Source organism: Microchirus variegatus, assembly GCF_963457635.1.
Source record: "Microchirus variegatus genome assembly, chromosome: 11".
NCBI classification, from domain to species: domain Eukaryota; kingdom Metazoa; phylum Chordata; class Actinopteri; order Pleuronectiformes; family Soleidae; genus Microchirus; species Microchirus variegatus.
Genome location: NC_139812.1, coordinates 28,337,042 through 28,362,738, shown reverse-complemented (window position 1 = coordinate 28,362,738; position 25,697 = coordinate 28,337,042). Strand labels below are relative to the sequence as shown.

The following is a 25,697-nucleotide window of genomic DNA, read 5'->3' as shown; positions in this document are numbered from 1 at the left end:
GTCATTGACTTTAGAAACTTTACAAAGAAATTAATTCCTTTGTTAATTGATTCAATCATTCATTAATTTGTTCGTTAATTCATTAATTCCTTTGTTAATTAATTAGAAAATGAAGAATAGTTTGTAAACCACTCACTCTCCCACACCAAAGTCCATAGAGAAAATCAGTGACTTTAGCTCACGGGGACACAGGAGTTATTGGTCCTCTGCTGCCTCATGTGGTCAGGATTTAAGGATTTAAAACACGGAAGTGACAAAATAAGAATAAGGCCGTTCCGCACACACACTCACACACTCACTCACTCACTCACTCACTCACTCACTCACTCACTCACTCACACACCCCGTTGCCGTGGTAACGCTGTTGTGTGAGAACAAGAGCACGGCTCTGTGAGATGTGGCGTTTCCTGGTGCCACGAGGGGGCGCTGTGTTCGAAATGTCCACGCAGCGTTGGACTAGGGATCTGTTTCAACACCACAGAAGAAGTCAAGAAGTTGATTTAAAGTTTCTGGAAATATAACGTGTGTGTGTGTTCAGGTGTACTGGAACTCCCTGTCCAGAACTTACTGGGTCCACTGGCACATGGTGGAGATCCTGGGCAGTGGCAGCGGAAGTCAGACGGAGAAGGAGGCGCAGGAGAAGGCGTCGACGCTCAGAGAGATGCTCAAACTGACCACAGGTGAGGCCTGCTCACACACACACACACACACACACACACACACACACACACACACACACACACTGATATATCCACATATGAACCAGCTCCTCCTCCTCTTCTTCGTGTTGTCCTCAGTGAGTCAGACGTTCTTCTTGAAGCCCCCTGGTGGACTCTACTCTCTGCCGTACCTGCCCGAGGGTCTGCAGGTGGAGCCGGTGACGCTGAGCAGAGCCGAGTGGTGGGAGGTTCTGTTCTTCATCAAGAAACTGGAACCAAAGCAGCAGCAGGAGGTCAACGAGCTCCTGAGACAGAGTCTCCACGAGCAGGTAGAGACGTCCAACATACTGTAGAGACGTCCAACGTACTGAAGGGACGTCCAACGTACTGTAGAGACGTCCAACGTACTGTAGAGACGTCCAACATGCTGTAGAGACGTCCAACATACTGTAGAGACGTCCAACATACTGTAGAGACGTCCAACGTACTGAAGGGACGTCCAACGTACTGTAGAGACGTCCAACGTACTGTAGAGACGTCCAACATGCTGTAGAGACGTCCAACATACTGTAGAGACGTCCAACATAATTTAGAGACGTCCAAAATAATTTAGAGACGTCCAACATAATTAAGAGACATCCAACGTACTGTAGAGACGTCCAACATACTGTAGAGACGTCCAACATGCTGTAGAGACGTCCAACATACTGTAGAGACGTCCAACATAATTTAGAGACGTCCAACATAATTTAGAGACGTCCAACATAATTAAGAGACATCCAACGTACTGTAGAGACGTCCAACATACTGTAGAGACGTCCTAGAGACGTCCAAGTGAAGTCCAACATGCTGTAGAGACGTCCAAGAGACTGAAAAAGATGTTTTCAACTTTTCAGTGATTGTGTTGGATCATAAATGTCTCTGTGTCCTCCAGGACGGTGAGCTGGACGACGTGTCCCTCATCGGTTTGTCTGTCACCGGAGACGTGGCCAAGAAGCTGCTGCACTTCCTGAAGCAGAAGCTTCCGTCGTCGTGTCTCAGCGACCTGCTCTGCTCACACGCCTTCACCAAACACTACCTGAGACAAGGAGGAGGATGTCTGGAGGACGAAGAGCTGCTGGGTGAGTGAGGACGGACACAGAGACACATGTCCTCACCGACGCTCTCAGTCTCACTCTGCTCATTTATTTTTTTCTTTTTCTTTTTACAGCTGAAAGCTCGATGCCTTCTACGGCTTTGGGAGGAGGGGGAGGAGCTTCAGGCTCCACCTCTTCATCATCAGCCGCTGGCTCCTCCTCCTCCTCGGCCATGGGCTCCGTCTCCAAGAAACCGAAGAAGGACAGTCCTGTGGACTCTGGTATAAGCAGCTCAGAGACGGAGAGCGAGCTTCCCACAGAGGACGTCAGCAGATACCCCGAAGACCTGGAGGACAAGATCAAAGGTGAGGGACACGAGACAGAATTCAAAGCATGAAGACATTTGAATGACCTTGAAAAACCTGATTTGTCTTTCCGTGTCCTGTCTCCACCCTGACACGTCCACAGTCTTCAACAACCCGCGTGTCCAGGGGAAGAAGACGGTGTTGGAGAAGATTGGCGAGGTGGTGGACATCCTGAAGAAGGCGGGGCTATGCACTGACCCCGCCCAGCAGCTGGCCGCCGTCCTCTTCATCACCAGGCTGCTGGAGGACAAGAGCGTCCAGAAGAACTACACGAGGAGCGACTGCGTCCAGAGCGTACGGTGAGACACGGGGGACACGAGTCCACAGAGGGACGCCATCGAGTCTCGGTGTCAGTTTGACGTTTCTGTCTTCTGTCCTCAGCGACAAGGTGCTGAAGCTGCTGGTGGACCTGGTGTCCTCGCCGTGTAAGGACGTGGTCGTCACGTCCCTCAGGCTCACTCACGTCCTGATGATGAAATACGATTGGGGGGTTCCCTTCGCCACAGAGGGCGGAGTCAAAGCCATCCTGTCCTGCATGCAGGAGTTTTCCTCCGTCGCACATGTCCAGCAGCTGGCGCTGGCGGTGAGCAGACTCCGCCCCCTCAGCAGGCTTTTAGCTAGGGTGTCCCGAGTTGTCAAAAACCGAAATTAATTATTGTGCCAATTTTGTAACATTTATTTATTTTTATTTTTTTTAAATCTAATTGTGAGTGTTTTTAATGCCATGCTAACTTGTATCATTGACTTGCGCTAGCCATAGCATCAGCGAACTCGGCAACTAGAAGAACTGAATGAAATTTCTTGAAAATGTCTCCAGACGTCTCCATCACACCGGCTGAGTTGGAAAATAGGTCTTATGTCCAAAATTCCGAACTATCCCTTTAAGGCATTGCAATTATCGAGGGTGCCCCTCATCTGGTGCGGGCCTTTTTTATCTGCGCACTGCCCCTGCTGACTCTGCTCTTCTCTCTCCTGCATTGTGCGCCGCTGTAAGCGGACCTTTCGTATCCAACGCAGAATGGATAATTTCTCTATGCACAGTTTTATCCCCACATCCATATATGACACGTACATAATGATCTTTTTGACGAGGATCGATTACAATCGCGATGAAATGCAGGAGATCCGAGTAGATCTTAGTAAACTGTTGTCAGATTCTCAAGAGCGCATTTTTCATTGTTTTCACTCCGTGGTCTCATTCTTTCTTTAGAAGACGCTTTAGCGCTGTAATTAAGGGAATAACAGATGCACCAGATGAGCTGATCTTTTTAGTTAACTGCTCAAAGAGAGAGAGAAGAAGTGTGTGTGTGTGTGTGTTGACTATGACGTGCTCCTCTCTCAGACTCTGAAGGTCATCACCGGCGCCAGTAAACACGACCTCCGCAGCGTCGGCGGCGCTCTCCCTCTCTCCGAGTCCGGGACGCAGATGATGCTGCAGATCTTCGCCAGCATCGGCTCGGCCACGCCCGAGGGCACGCCGGGGCTCCTGGGAACCATCCCCGCTGCCGTCGACCTGATGCTGGAGACTCCGGGGTGAGTAGGCGTCCGCGAGGCGACGCGGCCGTTATTGGTGACTGATTATGGATTAATCGATGATTTCTTTGGCGCGCAGCTGCGTGCCGTCGGTGCGTAACGGCCTCCTGGTCGTCGTCATGCTCATCTCCAACCACAAGAGTCTGGCGGAGCAGCTGGTCGCCTGTGACATCACCGCCGTCCTCAGGAAGTGTCTGACTCTGCCCCGCCCCGAGGCCATGCTTGCCATCGTTGCCCTCAACCACATCTCCATGGTTCACAAGCTGGAGAGCAAAGGTACGTTGACCCCTGACCTCTGAAGTGCTATGAACATCCCAAAAGGCAGATTTTCACCACTATTAGCAAAAGGTTGACTTAAGAAGTTATCAAAAGCTGAAGTCACTGACTGTTGATGCTCGAGATGTTGTGACCGTCAGCCACGCTGATGGATCATGTAAATGATCCATTTCAGAAAATTCAGGAAATGATCCATTTTCCCTGATGCACTTTGACAGTGAGCTGACTTTCTTCTCGAAAACAAAAAGTATCTTGGAATGACTTGAAAGTTACCATCATAATAGTCGGCACCGCCCTGAACAAGGATGCATTGAAAATATTTGCAAACGTCTTAAGGAATAATTTTCATGAATTTTTGAAAATCAGGAAATGATAAATTTTCCCTGATACACTTTGACAGTGAGCTGACTTTCTTCTCGAAAACAAAAAGTATCTCGGAATGACTTGAAATTTACCATCGTAATGGTCGGCATCGCCCTGAACAAGGATCCGTTGAAAATATTTGAAAATCTCTTAAGGAATAATTTTCATGAATTTTTAAAAATCAGGAAATGATCCATGTGCCCTGATGCACTTTGACAGTGAGCTGACTTTCTTAAAAAAAACAAAAAGTATCTCGGAATGACTTGAAATTTACCATCGTAATGGTCGGCATCGCCCTGAACAAGGATCCGTTGAAATTATTTGAAAATCTCTTAAGGAATAATTTTCATGAATTTTTAAAAATCAGGAAATGATCCATGTGCCCTGATGCACTTTGACAGTGAGCTGACTTTCTTAAAAAAAACAAAAAGTATCTCGGAATGACTTGAAATTTACCGTCATAATAGTCTGCATCGCCCTGAACAAGGATGTGTTGAAAATATTTGAAAATCTCTTAAGGAATCATTTTCATGAATTTTTTAAATTCAGGAAATGATCCATCTGCCCTGATGCACTTTGACAGTGAGCTGACTTTCTTCTCGAAAACAAAAAGTATCTCGGAATGACTTGAAATTTACCATCATAGTAGTCGGCATCGCCCTGAACAGGGATCCATTGAAAATATTTGAAAATCTCTTATGGAATAATTTTCATGAATTTTTAAAAATCAGGAAATGATCCATGTGCCCTGATGCACTTTGACAGTGAGCTGACTTTCTTAAAAAAACCAAAAAGTATCTCGGAATGACTTGAAATTTACCATCGTAATGGTCGGCATCGCCCTGAACAAGGATCCGTTGAAAATATTTGAAAATCTCTTATGGAATAATTTTCATGAATTTTTAAAAATCAGGAAATGATCCATGTGCCCTGATGCACTTTGACAGTGAGCTGACTTTCTTAAAAAAACCAAAAAGTATCTCGGAATGACTTGAAATTTACCATCATAATAGTCGGCATCGCCCTGAACAAGGATCCGTTGAAATTATTTGAAAATCTCTTAAGGAATAATTTTCATGAATTTTTAAAAATCAGGAAATGATCCATGTGCCCTGATGCACTTTGACAGTGAGCTGACTTTCTTAAAAAAAACAAAAAGTATCTCGGAATGACTTGAAATTTACCGTCATAATAGTCTGCATCGCCCTGAACAAGGATGTGTTGAAAATATTTGAAAATCTTTTAAGGAATAATTTTCATGAATTTTTTAAATTCAGGAAATGATCCATCTGCCCTGATGCACTTTGACAGTGAGCTGACTTTCTTAAAAAAAACAAAAAGTATCTCGGAATGACTTGAAATTTACCGTCATAATAGTCTGCATCGCCCTGAACAGGGATCCATTGAAAATATTTGAAAATCTCTTAAGGAATAATTTTCATGAATTTTTTAAATTCAGGAAATGATCCATGTGCCCTGATGCACTTTGACAGTGAGCTGACTTTCTTAAAAAAAACAAAAAGTATCTCGGAATGACTTGAAATTTACCATCGTAATGGTCGGCATCGCCCTGAAACAAGGATCCGTTGAAATTATTTGAAAATCTCTTAAGGAATAATTTTCATGAATTTTTAAAAATCAGGAAATGATCCATGTGCCCTGATGCACTTTGACAGTGAGCTGACTTTCTTAAAAAAAACAAAAAGTATCTCGGAATGACTTGAAATTTACCGTCATAATAGTCTGCATCGCCCTGAACAAGGATGTGTTGAAAATATTTGAAAATCTCTTAAGGAATAATTTTCATGATTTTTTTAAATTCAGGAAATGATCCATCTGCCCTGATGCACTTTGCCAGTGAGCTGACTTTCTTAAAAAAACCAAAAAGTATCTCGGAATGACTTGAAATTTACCGTCATAATAGTCTGCATCGCCCTGAACAAGGATGTGTTGAAAATATTTGAAAATCTCTTAAGGAATAATTTTCATGAATTTTTTAAATTCAGGAAATGATCCATGTGCCCTGATGCACTTTGACAGTGAGCTGACTTTCTTCTCACAAACAAAAAGTATCTCGGAATGACTTGAAATTTACTGTCATAATAGTCTGCATCGCCCTGAACAAGGATGTGTTGAAAATATTTGAAAATCTCTTAAGGAATAATTTTCATGAATTTTTGAAATTCAGGAAATGATCCATCTGCCCTGATGCACTTTGACCGTGAGCTGACTTTCTTCTCGAAAACAAAAAGTATCTCGGAATGACTTGAAATTTACTGTCATAATAGTCTGCATCGCCCTGAACAAGGATGTGTTGAAAATATTTGAAAATCTCTTAAGGAATAATTTTCATGAATTTTTGAAATTCAGGAAATGATCCATCTGCCCTGATGCACTTTGACAGTGAGCTGACTTTCTTAAAAAAAACAAAAAGTATCTCGGAATGACTTGAAATTTACCGTCATAATAGTCTGCATCGCCCTGAACAGGGATCCATTGAAAATATTTGAAAATCTCTTAAGGAATAATTTTCATGAATTTTTGAAATTCAGGAAATGATCCATGTGCCCTGATGCACTTTGACAGTGAGCTGACTTTCTTAAAAAAAACAAAAAGTATCTCGGAATGACTTGAAATTTACCGTCATAATAGTCTGCATCGCCCTGAACAAGGATCCATTGACAAATTTGAAAATCTCTTAAGGAATAATTTTCATGAATTTTTAAAAATCAGGAAATGATCCATGTGCCCTGATGCACTTTGACAGTGAGCTGACTTTCTTAAAAAAAACAAAAAGTATCTCGGAATGACTTGAAATTTACCATCGTAATGGTGGGCATCGCCCTGAACAAGGATCCGTTGAAAATATTTGAAAATCTCTTAAGGAATAATTTTCATGAATTTTTAAAAATCAGGAAATGATCCATGTGCCCTGATGCACTTTGACAGTGAGCTGACTTTCTTAAAAAAAACAAAAAGTATCTCGGAATGACTTGAAATTTACCGTCATAATAGTCTGCATCGCCCTGAACAAGGATGTGTTGAAAATATTTGAAAATCTTTTAAGGAATAATTTTCATGAATTTTTAAATTCAGGAAATTATCCATCTGCCCTGATGCACTTTGACAGTGAGCTGACTTTCTTAAAAAAAACAAAAAGTATCTCGGAATGACTTGAAATTTACTGTCATAATAGTCTGCATCGCCCTGAACAAGGATGTGTTGAAAATATTTGAAAATCTCTTAAGGAATAATTTTCATGAATTTTTGAAATTCAGGAAATGATCCATCTGCCCTGATGCACTTTGACCGTGAGCTGACTTTCTTCTCGAAAACAAAAAGTATCTCGGAATGACTTGAAATTTACTGTCATAATAGTCTGCATCGCCCTGAACAAGGATGTGTTGAAAATATTTGAAAATCTCTTAAGGAATAATTTTCATGAATTTTTTAAATTCAGGAAATGATCCATCTGCCCTGATGCACTTTGACAGTGAGCTGACTTTCTTAAAAAAAACAAAAAGTATCTCGGAATGACTTGAAATTTACCGTCATAATAGTCTGCATCGCCCTGAACAGGGATCCATTGAAAATATTTGAAAATCTCTTAAGGAATAATTTTCATGAATTTTTGAAATTCAGGAAATGATCCATGTGCCCTGATGCACTTTGACAGTGAGCTGACTTTCTTAAAAAAAACAAAAAGTATCTCGGAATGACTTGAAATTTACCGTCATAATAGTCTGCATCGCCCTGAACAAGGATCCATTGACAATATTTGAAAATCTCTTAAGGAATAATTTTCATGAATTTTTAAAAATCAGGAAATGATCCATGTGCCCTGATGCACTTTGACAGTGAGCTGACTTTCTTAAAAAAAACAAAAAGTATCTCGGAATGACTTGAAATTTACCGTCATAATAGTCTGCATCGCCCTGAACAAGGATGTGTTGAAAATATTTGAAAATCTCTTAAGGAATAATTTTCATGAATTTTTTAAATTCAGGAAATGATCCATCTGCCCTGATGCACTTTGACAGTGAGCTGACTTTCTTAAAAAAAACAAAAAGTATCTCGGAATGACTTGAAATTTACCGTCATAATAGTCTGCATCGCCCTGAACAAGGATCCATTGACAATATTTGAAAATCTCTTAAGGAATAATTTTCATGAATTTTTAAAAATCAGGAAATGATCCATGTGCCCTGATGCACTTTGACAGTGAGCTGACTTTCTTAAAAAAAACAAAAAGTATCTCGGAATGACTTGAAATTTACCGTCATAATAGTCTGCATCGCCCTGAACAAGGATGTGTTGAAAATATTTGAAAATCTCTTAAGGAATAATTTTCATGAATTTTTAAAAATCAGGAAATGATCCATGTGCCCTGATGCACTTTGACAGTGAGCTGACTTTCTTAAAAAAAACAAAAAGTATCTCGGAATGACTTGAAATTTACCGTCATAATAGTCTGCATCGCCCTGAACAGGGATCCATTGAAAATATTTGAAAATCTCTTAAGGAATAATTTTCATGAATTTTTAAAAATCAGGAAATGATCCATCTGCCCTGATGCACTTTGACAGTGAGCTGACTTTCTTAAAAAAAACAAAAAGTATCTCGGAATGACTTGAAATTTACCGTCATAATAGTCGGCATCGCCCTGAACAAGGATATGTTGAAAATATTTGAAAATCTCTTAAGGAATAATTTTCATGAATTTTTTAAATTCAGGAAATGATCCATCTGCCCTGATGCACTTTGACAGTGAGCTGACTTTCTTCTCAAAAACAAAAAGTATCTCGGAATTTGAAATGAAAATGAAATTTACCATCATAATAGTCGGCATCGCCCTGATCAAGGATCCGTTGAACCCCCGTTGTCACCCTGGTTTTCAAAATAAGACTTTTTACTACTTCCTGTTTAGACGGTTGCACATTTGCGGGCGGTAACGGATCAGGAAGTAACACAGTGAGCTAACATGTTAATCTCTCTCTCTCAGTGGGCGGGGCTCAGTGGGACCTGAAAGACGCCGAGCTGCAGATGTTGGTCGTGAGCCTGAAGGAGGCGACGAAGGAGGTGATTCAGACGGTGGAGCAGCTGCTGTGTGACGACACCACACAGCTGGAGGAGGGGCGGAGCCAGGTACACACACACCTGAGACACACACACACACACACAGTTCTGCGTTAAACTTGTCTGATCAGTGTCTGATCGGTCTGTCGCGGTCCAGGTGACCCACAGTCGTGAAACCTTCCAGGACGTGGTCCGTCTGATGGAGCTTCACCGAGTGGACCGGGCCACCCAGCTCTCCATCCTCAGGTACTGACCAATCACAGCCCGACGTCCGAGTGGCGATGCTGCCGTTGTCATGATGATGGAGAGTCTCGTCTTTTTTTTTTTTTTTTTTTTTGTCCCTTTTTAGGATCCTGAACAAGTTTCTGGACAACTACCAGGAAGACCTTCTGCCGTGGCACGAGAGCATCGAGCCCTGCCTGTCGTCGCTGATGGCCTTCATCAACGACAGAGAGGTCGGTAGACGTTGCGCCCGAAGCACAGGAAACGGACACCGCGACGTCTGCTAACGTCCTGTGATTGGTCCCACAGGTGGTGCAGCAGTTGATCCGCTTCATGTACCGCCTGGCGTCTCTGAACAAAGACTACGCCGTGGTGATGTGTCGTCTGGGCACCAAAGACGCTCTGGTCAAAGCGCTGGACAAACACGGCACCAACCTGCTGCTGTTCGGCGAGCTGCGAGACCTCGTCGTCGACTGCGACAAGTACGCCAGCCTCTACAAGAAGATGACCACCAGCGTCCTCGCCGGCTGCATCCAGGTAAACTCGCGGGCAACAGGAAGTGACGGGCCGCTTCACTTCCTGCTGCGGTTTGAAACTGTGCTCTGCTTCCTGTCAGATGGTGCTGGGTCAGATCGAGGAGCATCGTCGCAGCCATCAGCCGATCAACATCCCCTTCTTCGACGTGTTCCTCAGGAACCTGTGCCAAGGTGAGCTGATGGTGTAATCGATTTCATCTTTAGGTCGGGACGAACGAGACGTGACTGCGTTCTTTGGTCGTGATTTGTACGTGGTCCAGGGTTGCCAGCGCTAGCAACTGTTGCTAACGCTTGCTAATGTCAGTAAAGTTGCATACTTTTCAGACTGTTAAATCTAAAGAGGTCATTAAACTGCAGTATGTACAATTAAACGACATCTCACAATGATGTCACATGACATCAGTGTTGTTATGTTACCTCTGACGGTGTTATGTTACCTGACGGTGTTGTTGCGGTGTCGTTGCGTTACCTGGCTGTGTCGTTACGTTGTTGTTGCGGTGTTGTTGCGTTACCTGACGGTGTCTTTGTTATGTTACCTAACGGTGTTGTTGCGTTACCTGTTGGTGTTGTTACGTTGTTGTTGCGTTACCTGGCGGTGTTGTTACGGTGTTGTTGCATTACCTGGCAGTGTTTTTGTTATGTTACCTAACGGTGTTGTTACGGTGTTGTTGCTTCGTTGTTGCGTTACCTGGCGGTGTTTTTCGCGTTACCTGACGGTGTTGTGTTGTTACCTGATGGTTTTGTGTTGTTACCTGACGGTGTTCTTATGTCACCTGACGATGTTGTTATGTTACCTCTGACGGTGTTTTTGTTGCGTTACCTGATGGTGTTGTTGTTATGTTACTTCTGACAGTGTTGTTGCGTTACCTGACGGTGTTGTTACGGTGCTGTTGCGTTACCTGCGGTGTTGTTGTTATGTTACTTCTGACAGTGTTGTTGCGTTACCTGACGGTGTTGTTACGGTGCTGTTGCGTTACCTGACGGGGTTGTTACGGAGTTGTTGCGTTACCTGACGGTGTTGTTCCCTGGTGCTGTGTTTCAGGGTCCAGCGTGGAGCTGAAGGAGGACAAGTGCTGGGAGAAGGTGGAGGTTTCGTCCAATCACCATCGAGCAAACAAACTGACGGACAAGAATCCAAAGACGTACTGGGAGTCCAACGGCTGCACGGGCTCGCACTTCATCAACGTCTACATGCACAAAGGAGTGATCATCAGGTGACACGCCCACCTCTGATCAACACTCCGATCAATACTGTGCTGGAGACTCTGATCAGTGCTGTATTCAACGAGTGTTAATGTGTCGTCTTTGTCGCAGACAACTGGCCATCCTGGTGGCGAGCGAGGACTCCAGCTACATGCCGGCGAGGATCCTGGTTCTGGGCGGAGACGACCCGACCAACATCAGCACGGAGCTCAACACGGTGAGTGTGGTCACATGACACCAGTGTTCCAGTGTTACCACGGTAACGGTGAACCGAGAGACTGTTTGTTTGTTTTATTAAATAGGTGAACGTGACGCCGTCGGCCAGCCGCGTGGTTCTGCTGGAGAACATGACCCGGTTCTGGCCCATCATCCAGATCAGGCTTAAGCGGTGTCAGCAGGTCAGAGTTCAGACGGAGAGGTCAAAGGTCAACTGAGGTCATCCTGTCGAATCCTGACATCTCTCTCTCTGTAACAGGGAGGTATTGACACTCGGGTCCACGGGTTCGAGGTTCTGGGTCCGAAGCCGACGTTCTGGCCCGTGTTCAAGGAGCAGCTGTGCTGTCGCACGTATCTGTTCTACAGCACCAAGGCCCACACCTGGTGTCAGGAGGTGATGGAGGACAGAAGTCAGCTGCTGCAGCTCTTCAACAAGTGAGTGCTCCACTGCTCCTGGATGACACTACACAACAGTCCACTAGAGGGCGACCGTCTTAATGCACACTCTCCTGCTTCATCATTCTGTTCGTTAGCTTTGAGTCGAGCTAACGGCAGCTAACACTGACCGGAAGTTCGTGTCCAGCTTCACCCGTTTCTCCTCTTTTTTTATGGCAGCGGTGGTTTAAGCTAACAGGAGCTAATGGATGGTAAACGCAAACTGACGGGGTCTCAAGTCGAGGCTATCGCGAGCTAAGGGACGCTAACGGACCATTGTTAGCTAACAGACACACGGTTATTACCACAACACTGTACTACTACCGTCGGTGAACAGCTAGCTTAGTTTATGATTAAGAGTACAACGGGGGAACAGCTAGCTTAGCTCAGCATAAACATCCCAACTTGGTCAAACTTTCATTTTTCCCACAATGAAAACGGTGTACTACTACTGTCGTACTACTGCAGTACTACTACATAAGAAAGACACACATTCATTCCAAAAGTAAAAATCACTATTTTCTGTTGTTATCTCGGCTTTCGTTGACTTTGTTGCCGAAAATACCAAGAATAGTAGTAGCATGTCGTTCCTTATTGATAAATGGTGTGAATTTTATTAAAGCGTGTGTGTGTGTATGTGTGTGTGTGTGTGTGTGGTTGTGTGTGCGTAGGTTGAACAGCGCTCTGAAACACGAGCAGATGTTTGCTGATCGTTTCCTTCCTGATGCTGAAGCGTCTGAAGCTCTGGGTCGAACCTGCTGGGAGGCTCTGATCACACCCATCGTCCACAGCATCACACTTTCAGGTACACACACACACACACGCACGCACACACACACACACACACACACACACACACACACACACACACACACACACACACTGTCCTCACAAAGACGGTGGTTTCATCTGAAATTGTCGCTCTGTTTACCCAGAATCCTCGGCGTCCAGCCCTCTCTCCTGGCTGCTCAGCGAGTACCTGGATAATTCTGAATCGGCCCGCCGCTGCAAAAGCCGGGCGGCCATCTTTAACTCCAGAGTGAGACGCCTGACTCACCTGCTGGTCCACGTGGACACGAGCCGCGCGGACGGCGAGGAGCTGAAACCGCCCGTGAAATCCAGTAAGTCTGAGACGCCGCCGTCGTCTGTCTGGACGGCGCTGACGGGGAAATACAGGAAACTGTTAGTTTAGCTTAGCATAGTGTAAACAAGGGTCTTCATGACAGAGTACAACAGGGTGAACAGCTAGCTTAGCTTATGATAAAGAGTACAACAGGGTGAACAGCTAGCTTAGCTTATGATAAAGTGTACAACAGGCTGAACAGCTAGCTTAGCTCATGATAAAGGGTAAAACGGGGTGAACAGCTAGTTTAGCTCATGATTAAGTGTACAACAGGCTGAACAGCTAACAGGGGGAACAACTAGCTTAGCTTAGCATAGAAATCCTCACTTGATAATTTTTCCACAATGAAATCCATGTTAGCTTGCAGTATTAGTTGTTTATATAAAAATATACATTGTGTGTTTTTGAGATCACGTGTTTTACTCCATGTTTAAAGAGTTTCTCTTGTTTACAGAAGGTCTCAACAGAAGCAAAGAGCTGAAGAGTAAGTAAACGCAGTAACTGTTGTAAACATGTAAACAGAGTGTAGCGCGTAGCTGCCGCACAGCGTAGCCACAGTGTCATCGTCACGTTTTTGTTTACATTCAGTATTTTTCTTGTCGTCAAATGTTTTCGTCCAGAAAATCTACCTTTTTCTGACTTTTCTTCCAGACGGTAAAGACAGTAAAAACAAAGAAGCTGCCGCCGCCGCTGCCTCCTCTTCCTCCTCGTCTTCCTCCGCCAAGCCCAAAGTGAAGAGCAGCAGCAGCATCGCAGGCATCGCCCTCTGTTGGCAGGGGGTGGTAAAGCACCAGGTACGAAGGTCACGTTTGAGCGTCATTTAAACGGCAGTGTTCTTTCACAGAGTCTGATGCCTTTCATTGACTCCTCCCCTCCAGGTGAAGAAGTTCCTGGAGTCGAGCTTCAATCAGCCAGACTTCGTCGACTGTTATCGGACTCTTTACCTGCGGCTGAAGAACGCCATGGAAGAGATGTTTGGTCAACAGACGGCGTTCGTCCTCGCCCTTCGTCACGGTTTCTCTGCTGCACTCTTACAGCTGTCCATCCTCCGAGCCATGCATGTAGGTCCTAAGTCGGGCTTAACTTGGGTTTTTCGTCTACTTTAACTCAAGGTTAACTTGAGTTTAAGTCGGGTTTAACTTGGTCTTTGTCCTAGCGATGCATGTAGATCCTGACAGACTGAAGTCTGTTTTTATTACAGGTTCTGGGTTAAATCAGGTTTAAGTCTGGGTTAAATCAGGTTTAAGTCTGGGTTAAATCAGGTTTAAGACTGGTTTAACTCAGGTTTAAGTCTGGGTTAAATCAAGTTTAAGTCTGGGTTAACACGGGTTTAAGTCTGTGGTAACTGGTTTAAGTCTTGATTAACACGGGTTTAAGTCTGGGTTAACTCTGGTTTAAGTCTGTTAACTCTAGTTTAAGTTTGGGTTAACTCAGGTTTTAGTCTGGGTTAACTCAGATTTAAGTCTGGGTTAACTCAGGTTTAAGTCTGGGTTAACTTGGGTTTAAGCCTGGTTTAACTCAGGTTTAAGTCTGGTTTAAATCAAGATTAAGTCTGGGTTAACTCAGGTTTAAGTCTGGGTTAACTTGAGTTTAAGCCTGGTTTAACTCAGGTTTAAGTCTGGGTTAACTCGGGTTTAAGTCTGGGTTAACTCGGGTTTAAGTCTGGGTTAACTCTGGTTTAAGTCTGTTAACTCTAGTTTAAGTCTGGGTTAACTCAGAGTTTTCTGGGTTAACTCAGCTTTAAGCCTGTGTTAACTCAGGTTTTAGTCTGGGTTAACTCAGAGTTTTCTGGGTTAACTCGGGTTTAAGCCTATGTTAACTCAGGTTTGAGTCTGGGTTAACTCAGGTTTAAGTCTGGTTTAACTCAGGTTTAAGTCTGGATTAATTTAGCATAGTGTAAACAAGGGTCTTCATGACAGAGTACAACAGGGTGAACAGCTAGCTTAGCTCATGATAAAGAGTACAACGGGGGGTAATAGCTAGCACAACTCATGATGACTCAGTTGTGTTGCTCGTGTGCAGGTCAGCGAGCGTTTTGCTCAGTACATCGATCAGATGATCCAGGTCACGGCGTCGGGCAGCATGGAAACCCTGGAGCGGCTGCAGCCGTTCCTGGAGCCACTGCTCTTCCTGTCGGGCCTGGAGCTCGCCACCACCTTCGAGCACTTTTACAGGTTTGAACGGCGAGAAAAATGGCACCACGATAACAGGACGGTGTGGCTGAGCGCGCTGATCGCATGACATCGCTCTCTCTCTCTCTCTCTCTCTCAGATACTACATGGGCGACCGGCTGCTGGCTCAGGGGAACGTATGGTTAGAAAGTGCGGTGGTGGATCAGATCGGCAGCTGCTTCCCGAGCCGCTTCCCTCAGCAGATGCTGAAGAACCTGAGCGAGTCGGCTGAGCTGCAGCAGGAGTTCCGTCACTACAGACTGCAGCAGTTTGATCGCCACCTGCAGGAGCACGACCAGGTGACGCCTCCGTGCCGCGTACTCTGCGCACAAACCCGGACTCGGCAGGAACCGTTTGGCTTTGACGTGTGATTTGAATGTGTGCAGATGATGGAGGAGGAGGAGGAGTGGGCGGAGTCAGAGGAAGAGGCTGACGTCCGGGTTCTGGTTCTGTCTCCGCGCTGCTGGAACGTCTCCTCCTTCTGTTTCCTGGACGAACCCGGGAAACATTTCCCGTCAGAACTGTGTTCGTACCTGAACCAGTTCACCCAGTTCTACGCCCACAGTCAGTACCACTCATGATCCAGGCTTAATGCAGGCTTAATCTGTTTTAAACCCCACTTTAAAATGATCGTTTTGGGTCTTTTTGTCTCTAAGTTAGAAGGAAGATTAATATAGAGCAGTGTTTGATTGTTCTGTGTGTGTGTTTGTGTGTGTGTGTGTGTGTGTGTCTCAGGTCAGTCCATATATGGTCTGAGTCACTCAAAGCCGCGGCGTCTCCAGTGGACGTGGCTCGGTCACGCTGAACTGCAGTTTGGCCTCTGGACTCTGCACGTGTCCACACTGCAGATGTTTATACTGCTGCAGTTTAACCAGCACCAGGTAACACACACACACACACACAAACACACAAACACACACACACACATACAGTCAGAAACACGCACACAAACACAGAAACAGACACACACACACTCGCAAACACACACAGACACACACACAGAAATACTCTCTCACACACTCACACACACACACAGTCAGAAACACACAAAGACACAAAAAAATAAAATAAAGAAACTCACTCACACAGAAACAAACACACAGAAACACACTCACTCGCAGAAAAAAACACTCACACAGAAACAAACACACATGCACAGAAACAAACACACACTCACAGAAACAAACACACATACACAGAAACAGAAACACACACACACAGAAACAAACACTCGCACAGAAACACACACACGGAATCACACTCACTCACACACAGAAACACACACACTCACAGAAACAAACACTCACACAGAAACAAACACACACTCACAGAAACAAACACTCACACAGAAACACACACTCACACAGAAACACACACACAGAAACACTCCCTCACACACACACTGACTGCTCTCTCTGAACAGGAAGTGGAGGCGGGGTCTCTGCTGAAGGCGACCGATCTTCCCGCCGCCGTCCTCCTTCACGCTCTGACGCCGCTCATCAGTGAGGAGGGGGAGGGGCTACTGACCTGCAGCCGACCTGATGACCCCTGCCAAGGTCTCACACACACACACACACACACACACACACACACACATACACACACACACAGAGGGCTCCGCCCACTTACGCTTCAGACAAAAGCCAACTCCATTAAATCAGATGTTTAACATTCCTCACAATAACCTGGCGGATCGCTCTCTCTCTCAGGCGTGCTGAGGTTGAACCAGCAGGTGGCGTCCCGCAGTCAAAGCGGCGTCCAGACGTCCGTCCAGCTGCTGCCCAAACAGACGTACCTGAAGGTGGACGAGGACGCCACGGCGGCGCTGGAGAGGAAGAGGAACTTCATCTACTGTCTGATCGTCCACATCATGAAGCAGGAGAAGGAGATGCACATCGACAACCTGGTCTTCAAGGTCAGAGGTCACACAGTGTCGCGCAGGTCAGCCACCAGCAGGGGGCGCTAACGTCTCTGCGCTAACGCCTCTGCGCTAACGTCTCTCGCTCCAGGTGCTGGACTCGTGTCAGAAGCGTGACGCGTCGCGGCCGCTGGGCGGTGGTGGCGGCGGCGGCGGCGGTTTCAGCTGCAGCACGGCGGACGTCCTCTCCTGCATCATGCACGTCATCAGCAAAGGCTGCGTCCGCCGCAACGACGACAACCCGCACATCGTGGAGTTCGTGCCCAGCGACCCGTCCACGCCGCAGAAAGGTCAGGCTCAGTTCTCCTTCAGCAGCAGCGGCGACGACGTCAGGTGAGTTCACAGGAAGCGAAATAAGACGCTGGCGACTGCGTGTGCGTGTTTTTTCCCCTCGTCATTAACTCTGCGTGATCCTGTGAAGCCTGGCGTCGTCACCGCGGCGCCTCGAGGACGGCGTTCTGGACACGGTCCTCTTCTCCATGGGTCGAACCATGACGCCAGAGGAGGTCCGTCAGCTGATGCAGAGGACGGTGCAGCAGGTGAGTGTGTGTGGTGGAGGAGGCGTGTTGTCGCTGTGGAGGAGGCGTGTCCTCGCTGTGGTGGAGGCGTGTCCTCGCTGTGGTGGAGGCGTGTCCTCGCTGTGGTGGAGGCGTGTCCTCGCTGTGGAGGAGGCGTGTACTCACTGTGATGGAGGCGTGTCCTAACTGGAGGAGGCGTGTACTCACTGTGTGGGGGCGTGTCCTCGCTTTGTGCACACACAGAAACTCACACGCACATAATCACTCACACACACACAGAAACTCACACACACACACACAATCACACACACTCACACACACAAAGAAACATACTCACACTGAAACTCACACACACAAAGAAACACACACACACAGGAACTCACACACACACACACACAAAAAAACTCACACACACACAAAGAAACACACACACAGAAACTCACACGCACACACACAAAAAAACTCACACACACACAAAGAAACTCACACACACAAAGAAACTCACTCACAGAAACTCACTCACACACACACACACAAAGAAACTGGTGGAGGCGTGTCCTTGCTCTGGTGGAGGCGTGTCCTCACCCTGGTGGAGGCGTGAGTCCTCGCTGTGGTGGAGGCGTGTCCTTGCTGTGATGGAGGCGTGTCCTCGCTGTGTGGAGGCGTGTCCTCACACTGGTGGAGGCGTGTCCTCGCTGAGGTTGAGGCGTGTCCTCGTCCTGGTGGAGGCGTGTCCTTGCTGTGATGGAGGCGTGTCCTCTGCTGTGTTCCTGATGATGTCTCCTCCCCCCCCCCCCCCACAGGTCTCTGGGACTCTGAGTCTGGACGTGGACCGGGCCGAGCACCTTCTGCTTCACTGTAAGTGGAACGTGGACCTGCTGGTGCAGCGTTACACCGACGACCCCGACGCCCTGATGATGGCCGCCGGCATCAAGTGCAGGAACCCTGAGCCGCCGCCGAGCCCCGCCTCCACCTGCCCGGTCTGTCTGAGCGCCCGCAGCGCCACCGCGGAGCCGGTGCCGCTGCTGAGCTGCATGCACTACTGCTGCAGGGTGAGCCCGTTACCATGGTTACTGTGTGTGTGTGTGTGTGTGTGTGTGTGTGTGTGTGTGTGTGTGTGTGTGTGTGTGTGTGAGAGAGAGAGACCGGTTACCATGGTTACTGTGTCTGTGTGTGTGAGAGAGAGTGAGAGACCCGTTACCATGGTTACTGTGTCTGTGTGTGTGTGTGTGAGAGAGACCTGTTGCCATGGTTACTGTGTGTGTGTGTGTGTGTGTGTGTGAGAGCGAGAGACCCGTTACTATGGTTACTGTGTCTGTGTGTGTTTGTGAGAGAGAGAGAGAGACCCGTTGACACGTGCGAGAGAGAGAGAGAGAGACCTGTTGCCATGGTTACTGTGTGTGTGTGTGTGTGTGTGTGTGTGTGTGAGAGACCCGTTACCATGGTTACTGTGTGTGTGTGTGTGCGCTTTAAACTCTTAAAATAATTCTCAAACACTCTAAAATCACTTTTACTTGCATTTTATTTTGAAACTATCTTCAGTAGTTGATCCAGAATAGACAAAGGACATTTATAATAACATAAAATATATTTTTTTTTTGGTGCCATAATATTAAATAGTCATTGTTTTGACACTCTAAAATCACTTTTTCTTGCATTTTATTTTGAAAATATTGTCATAAGTTGATTTACAATAGACACGGAGTTATTACTGTGATCTAAACCGTACATTTTTCCATAGTTGTTCTAAAATACGTTGCTTTAAACTCTTAAAATAGGCCTGAAACAGTAAAAATCACTGTGTGTGTGTGTGTGTGTGTGAAGCAAAGTCCAGATTGAGACAAAATCAATGATTATAGAGAAAAAAAAAACAGACAAAAAAATGAGTGTGTAACCTGTGTGTGTGTGTATAACCTGTGTTTGTAACAAGTGTGTGTGTAACCTGTGTGTGTATATAACGTGTGTGTGTTTATAACCTGTGTAACCTGTGTGTAACCTGTGTATGTGTGTGTGTGTTTGTAACCTGTGTGTAACCTGTGTATGTGTGCGTGTGTATATAATTTGTGTGTGTGTGTGTATACACACCTGTGTGTAACCTCTGTGTGTGTGTGTGTTGAACCTGTGTGTGTGTGTGTGTGTGTAACCTTGCTGTGTGTGTGTGTATATAACCTGTCTCTGTGTGTGTGTGTGTGTGTGTGTGTGTGTGTGTGTGTAAACCCTGTCTCTCTGTGTGTGTGTGTGTGTGGAACCTTTCTCTGTGTGTGTGTGTGTGTGTGTGTGTGTGTGTGTGTGGAACCTTTCTCTGTGTGTGTGTGTGTGTGTGTGTGTGTGTGTGTGGAACCTTTCTGTGTGTGTGTGTATATAACCTGTCTCTGTGTGTGTGTGTGTGGAACCTCTCTGTGTGTGTGTGTGTGTGTGTGTGTGTGTATATAACCTCTGTGTGTGTGTATAACCTCTCTCTCTCTGTGTGTTTGTGTGTGTGTATAACCTCTCTCTCTCTGTGTGTGTGTGTAGTCGTGTTGGCAGGAGTACCTGACAGCGAGGATTGAGCAGAACCTGGTGATGAACTGTAACTGTCCAATCACAGACTGTCAGGCTCAGCCCACGTCTCAGTTCTTCCTCAGCATCCTGACGGACAAGGACACCGTCGCCAAGGTAACCGCCACGACCTCGGCTCTAAGGTGCGCAGAGCGCCCCCTTCAGGGTGTAACGTGACGTGTTTGTGTTGCCCCTCCCCCTCCCTCAGTACGAGAGCGCCCTCCTCAGGCTGTACGTGGAGTGCTGCTCTAACCTGACGTGGTGCACCAACCCTCTGGGCTGTGACCAGATCCTGTGCAAGGAGAACATGGGCAGCATGGGCACCTGCTCCAAGTGCTGCTGGTCCTCCTGTTTCAGCTGCAACTTCCCCGAGGTCAGAGGTCACACACACACACACACACACACACACACAGTGATGACAGTGATGAAGGAGCAGTGACAGTAGCTCCTCCCCCTCAGGCTCATTACCCGGCCAGCTGCAGTCACATGTCTCAGTGGATGGACGACGGAGGTTTCTATGAAGGGATGACGGTGGAGGCTCAGAGCAAACATCTGGCCAAACTCATCTCCAAACGCTGTCCCAGCTGTCAGGCTCAGATCGAGAAGAACGAGGGCTGCCTGCAGTACGCACCGCCATCTTCATCATCATCATCATCACCTTCATCACGATGAAGGTCGTCCTCCTCATCCTCTCTCTCTCTCTCCTCAGTATGACCTGTGCCAAGTGCAACCATGGATTTTGTTGGCGTTGCCTGAAACCGTGGAAACCGACGCACAAAGATTATTACAACTGCTCGGCCATGGTCAGTGTTTGTTTGTTTGTTTATTGTTTGGAAAAAACATTAATATCAAGTATTGAACGTTGTATAAAACGTGCTGTGACGTTATTGGCCGATGAATCGATGATAGTCGTACAACACTCAGGTCACATGACCACACACACACACACACATACAAACAGAAACACTCACACAAACTCTCACACACAGAAACAAACATCACATAAACTCACAAACTCGTACACACACAAACTCACACACACACAGAAACTCACACTCACGCACATAGAAACAAACACACTCACACACAGAAACACACACACTCACACACAGAAACACACGCACTCACGCACTCACACACAGAGAAACTCAGACACACACACACAAACTTACACACACACACAGAAACACACACACAAATTCACACACGCACAAACTCACACACAGAAACACACGCGCTCACACAGAGAAATTCACAGACACACACACACAAACTTACACACACACACACAAACTTACACACACACAAACTCTCTCTCACACACTCTCACACACGCACAAACATACAAACACAAACTCTCTCTCACACACACACACACACACACAAACTCTCTCACACACACACACACACAAACTCTCACACACACATACACACACAAACTCTCACACACACACACATACACACACAAACTCACACACACACACACACACATACACACACAAACTCTTACACTCTCTCACACACACACACACACATACACACACAAACTCACACACACACACACAAACTCTCACACTCTCTCACACACACACATACACACAAACTCTCACACACACACACACAAACACACACAAACTCTCTCACACACACACAAACTCTCACACTCTCACACACACACAAACTCTCACACTCTCACACACACACACACACACACACACAAACTCTCACACACACTCACACATACACACACTGCTCTGGAGCTACAATAACAACATGTTTTAAATCATCATCACTGTCTCAGGTGAGTAAAGCAGCTCGTCAGGAGAAGAAGTTTCAGGATTATAACGAGCGCTGCACCTTCCACCATCAGGCCAAGGTCTGTCTTTATTTAATTATGTTTATGTTTGTTTGTTTGTTTACAAATAACACACATATATCACAAAACTATCACCAAACTATGGCACTGACGTCCTGTGAGATTTGTGTAAACACGTTCTGGAACCAGTTCAAACCAGTTTAAACCAGTTACAACCTGTTGAATCCGTCGAGTTTAAGTCTAAACTGGTCTGAACTGGTCTAACAAGACAAAGAATCCCTCTGAAAACAGTTGAACACATTCCAGAACCGGTTTAATCCAGATGTGAAACCAGTTCAGACCAGTTTTACGTTGGTCTGAAGACTGAAACCCACCAGAGAACAGAGTTTGTGGTCTTGTTTCTTTGGTGTGAACACATGAAGAACTGGTTTGAGACTCAGTCGATGTTCTTGTCTCTTCCAGGACTTCGCGATCACTCTGGAGAACAAAGTGTCGTCCATTAACGAAGCTCTGCAGATGAAGTCTCTGACCTTCGTCATCGACGCCTGCAAAATTCTCGCTCAGGCTCGCAAGGTAAAAACAAACTCATCATCATCACCATCATCAGTATGTGTGTGTGTGTGTGTGTGTTGACTGAGCTCTGTGCTGCCCCCTGCAGGTGCTGGCCTACTCCTGCGTCTACAGCTACTACAACCAGGAGACTGAGAAGATGGACGTCATGGAGCAGCAGATGGAGGCGCTGGACCTGCACACCAACGCCCTGCAGATCCTGCTGGGTGAGGCCCCGCCCCCTTCATCATCATCATCATCATCATCATCATCTGTGTGTGTGTGTGTGTGTGTGACGTTCTGACTGTGTGTGTGTGTGTCCATTCAGAGGAGACCCTGCTGCAGTGCACTGACCTGGCCTCATGTGTCCGGCTGCTCAAACCGGAACATCTCAACACCGGACTGGAGCTGATCCGACGCATCCAGGAGCGTCTGCTCGCCATCCTGCAGCATTCCACCCAGGTAATCCAGTCTGAAACCAGTCTGAAACCAGTTCAAACCAGGTTTAATCCACTTTGAACCCAGTTCAAACCAGGTTTAATTCAGTCTGAAACCAGTTCAAACCAGGTTTAATCCATTCTGAAACCAGTTCAAACCAGGTTTAATTCAGTCTGAAACAAGTTCAAACCAGGTTTAATCCAGTCTGAGACCAGGTTTAAACCACTCTGAAACCAGTTCAAACCAGGTTTAATCCAGTCTGAAACCAGTTCAAACCAGGTTTAAACCACTCTTAAACCAGTTGACACCAGGTTTAATCCACTCTGAAACCAGTTCAAACCAGGTTTAATCCATTCTGAAACCAGTTCAAACCAGGTTTAATTCAGTCTGAGACCAGGTTTAAACCACTCTGAAACCAGTTCAAACCAGGTTTAATCCAGTCTGAAACCAGTTCAAACCAGGTTTAAACCACTCTTAAACCAGTTGACACCAGGTTTAATCCACTCTGAAACCAGTTCAAACCAGGTTTAATCCAGTCTACGCTCTGCAGTCTGCTGGAAAACCAGACTGATCTTGGTTTCACATGAGAATCAAACCCAGTCCTAATCCTGGATCAGCCTGGTTTAACCTGTGTGAACCTGGTTGAAACGAGTTTATATCGAGTCAGATTGAAACCCAGATTAAAATCAAAGAGAAACCAGAAAACTGTTCCACCTGGAACTTTGACTTTATTTGTCAAACTAAACTTTATTGATACACACTGAAGTTACAACAAACTGAACGTTTCCTGTTTCCTGTTTCCTGTTTGCGTTGACCAGGACTTCCGGGTCGGTTACCAGTCGAAGAACGGTCAGGAACCAGAATCGGTTCAGGAGTCAAACCTGTCCAATAACAGCGACGCCAACAAAAAGTGAGTACGACATTTTGAACGACGTGACACAGAAAAGGGAGGCGGGGCCAACGAGTCGACTCAATGCTGTCTCCGTTTGCTCACCAGGTCCAAGTCGGACCGAGCGTCGGACTCCGGAGACTCGGACAACAACAACTACGCCGGCGAGGAAGGCGGCGACGAGGCGGAGGACGACGAATACGACGAAGAGTACGTTCCCGAGTGGCACGAGGACTACGACGAGGACGACATCGACGAGGACGACCTGTTCTCCGACGACGACGAGTCCGAGAACAGCCCCTTCGACTGAAGAGTAGGAAACCCCCTATCGCCGCCTGAGAATGTCGGGATTAACGGGAGACGATCGTCGGGACGTCCTCCGCCGCCTGAATCCTAAGCCCCGCCCCCCCACATCACAGCTGCACTTGCTTTTCTGCGCACTATATTTTATTTCCTGTGTTTTCATGAAGTCTGATTACGGACGTAGACGAGGGTCACGTGACGCAAAGAAACCGAGACCGTTTGTTTATGTTAAACCGGTTAAAACCGGTTAAATCCAGATTACATACATAGAGCTCAATCTGAACCCAGGTCAACGCGTTGTGGAACCAGTTCAAACCAGTTTAAGCAAGTCTAAACTGGTCCAACACGTCAAAAAAAGAAAATCCATGTGAAAACAGTTTAATACACGTGAGAAACCATGTGAAACCGGTTCAGACCAGTTTACATTGGTCTGAAGACCAGAGAACAAAGTTTTAGGATTTAGTCTGAAAGCACTTTTGTTTCACAAAACTGGTTCAAAGACCAGTTCGAAGTTTGAAAGCCGTAGTCTTGTTTTTGTGATTGGCACTGGTCTAAACCAGTCTAAACCAGTCTAAATATCTGAATACAAAGTCCATGTCTAAAACCAGTTTAAATTTAAACCAGTTTGTTTGTGGTTCTGTGGCCTGGTGTCTGTTTTGTACTAAACTGCCTCTGCTCTGCGCTTTCATGGTCCCGGTCCTGGTGTTTGGAGGACCAGTTTGTTTGTTTCCTGGTTTGTCGATCCTCAGTTCAGTTCCATGTTTGGACGCGATGACGTCGCTCTTTAGTTTTAGAGGAAACAAACAACAAAACCGTCAGTCTGTTTTTCTACGAGTTCAAAGTTTCCGTGCGTCGCTGCAATAACTGATCCTGGATCAGTGTCTGTGATCGGCTGTGGTTCTGTTTGTGTTGTTGTTGACAGATCCTATAGATTCATACGTTTCACGTCTGTGTTTGTTTCTTTGGAGCCGAGCGACTCCTCACAGCAGAAGTCAATAAAAGCTTTTTCTTTTTCTGCTCAACTCTTTCTTCTGTTCACACAATAAATATTCTGAATGTTCTTTTAAATCCACGTCAGTGACGTCATCGACTGACAACCAATCAGCTGTTAGAGGTTTTTATAATAAAATGTCTTCCCACAGAAATGTTATCCACACATATGTATATATATATGTATATCTAATATATATATATACATACACATATATATATGTATATTTATGTATCTATATATATACGTTTATATATATATACATACACCTATGTACATTTATGTATGTATATATATACGTTTATATACATGCATATATATATATATACATACATGTATATATAGACACATACACTATGTACACGTGTATATTTATTTATGGAGAATATGTGTGTGTACATATATAAACACATACTGTATATTTAAATAATCCTTATATACTGTATTAAAACATGTATAATGTATGCTGTAATTATACCGCAT

The 25,697-nt window shown here is 45.8% G+C and overlaps 1 protein-coding gene across 2 annotated transcripts in view; it reads left to right on the top strand.

Annotated features, from left to right (window-relative positions):
• cul9 (cullin 9) overlaps positions 1–25,232 on the top strand; it is a 29,457-nt gene extending 4,225 nt beyond the window's left edge. The window contains exons 5-45 of one of the 2 annotated variants that reach the window (XM_083897573.1): positions 539–680; positions 798–988; positions 1,594–1,780; positions 1,870–2,100; positions 2,204–2,399; positions 2,482–2,683; positions 3,443–3,633; positions 3,713–3,909; positions 9,275–9,417; positions 9,506–9,594; positions 9,698–9,803; positions 9,880–10,107; positions 10,187–10,277; positions 11,149–11,320; positions 11,421–11,526; positions 11,612–11,707; positions 11,785–11,960; positions 12,632–12,765; positions 12,896–13,081; positions 13,538–13,567; positions 13,735–13,877; positions 13,962–14,144; positions 15,106–15,257; positions 15,355–15,553; positions 15,641–15,818; positions 15,990–16,135; positions 16,678–16,810; positions 16,964–17,169; positions 17,264–17,505; positions 17,594–17,711; positions 18,494–18,742; positions 20,205–20,345; positions 20,437–20,601; positions 20,688–20,851; positions 20,938–21,031; positions 22,030–22,104; positions 22,507–22,617; positions 22,703–22,820; positions 22,922–23,055; positions 23,850–23,941; positions 24,029–25,232. In XM_083897573.1, the coding sequence (XP_083753699.1) occupies positions 539–680; positions 798–988; positions 1,594–1,780; positions 1,870–2,100; positions 2,204–2,399; positions 2,482–2,683; positions 3,443–3,633; positions 3,713–3,909; positions 9,275–9,417; positions 9,506–9,594; positions 9,698–9,803; positions 9,880–10,107; positions 10,187–10,277; positions 11,149–11,320; positions 11,421–11,526; positions 11,612–11,707; positions 11,785–11,960; positions 12,632–12,765; positions 12,896–13,081; positions 13,538–13,567; positions 13,735–13,877; positions 13,962–14,144; positions 15,106–15,257; positions 15,355–15,553; positions 15,641–15,818; positions 15,990–16,135; positions 16,678–16,810; positions 16,964–17,169; positions 17,264–17,505; positions 17,594–17,711; positions 18,494–18,742; positions 20,205–20,345; positions 20,437–20,601; positions 20,688–20,851; positions 20,938–21,031; positions 22,030–22,104; positions 22,507–22,617; positions 22,703–22,820; positions 22,922–23,055; positions 23,850–23,941; positions 24,029–24,230 (6,339 nt within the window). In that variant the 3' untranslated portion in view covers positions 24,231–25,232. Of the gene's footprint in view, positions 1–538; positions 989–1,593; positions 1,781–1,869; positions 2,101–2,203; positions 2,400–2,481; positions 2,684–3,442; positions 3,634–3,712; positions 3,910–9,274; positions 9,418–9,505; positions 9,595–9,697; positions 9,804–9,879; positions 10,108–10,186; positions 10,278–11,148; positions 11,321–11,420; positions 11,527–11,611; positions 11,708–11,784; positions 11,961–12,631; positions 12,766–12,895; positions 13,082–13,537; positions 13,568–13,734; positions 13,878–13,961; positions 14,145–15,105; positions 15,258–15,354; positions 15,554–15,640; positions 15,819–15,989; positions 16,136–16,677; positions 16,811–16,963; positions 17,170–17,263; positions 17,506–17,593; positions 17,712–18,493; positions 18,743–20,204; positions 20,346–20,436; positions 20,602–20,687; positions 20,852–20,937; positions 21,032–22,029; positions 22,105–22,506; positions 22,618–22,702; positions 22,821–22,921; positions 23,056–23,849; positions 23,942–24,028 lie in introns of both variants that reach the window. The other variant, XM_083897572.1, reaches the window with a different exon arrangement.
• The last annotated feature ends 465 nt before the right edge of the window (positions 25,233–25,697 follow it).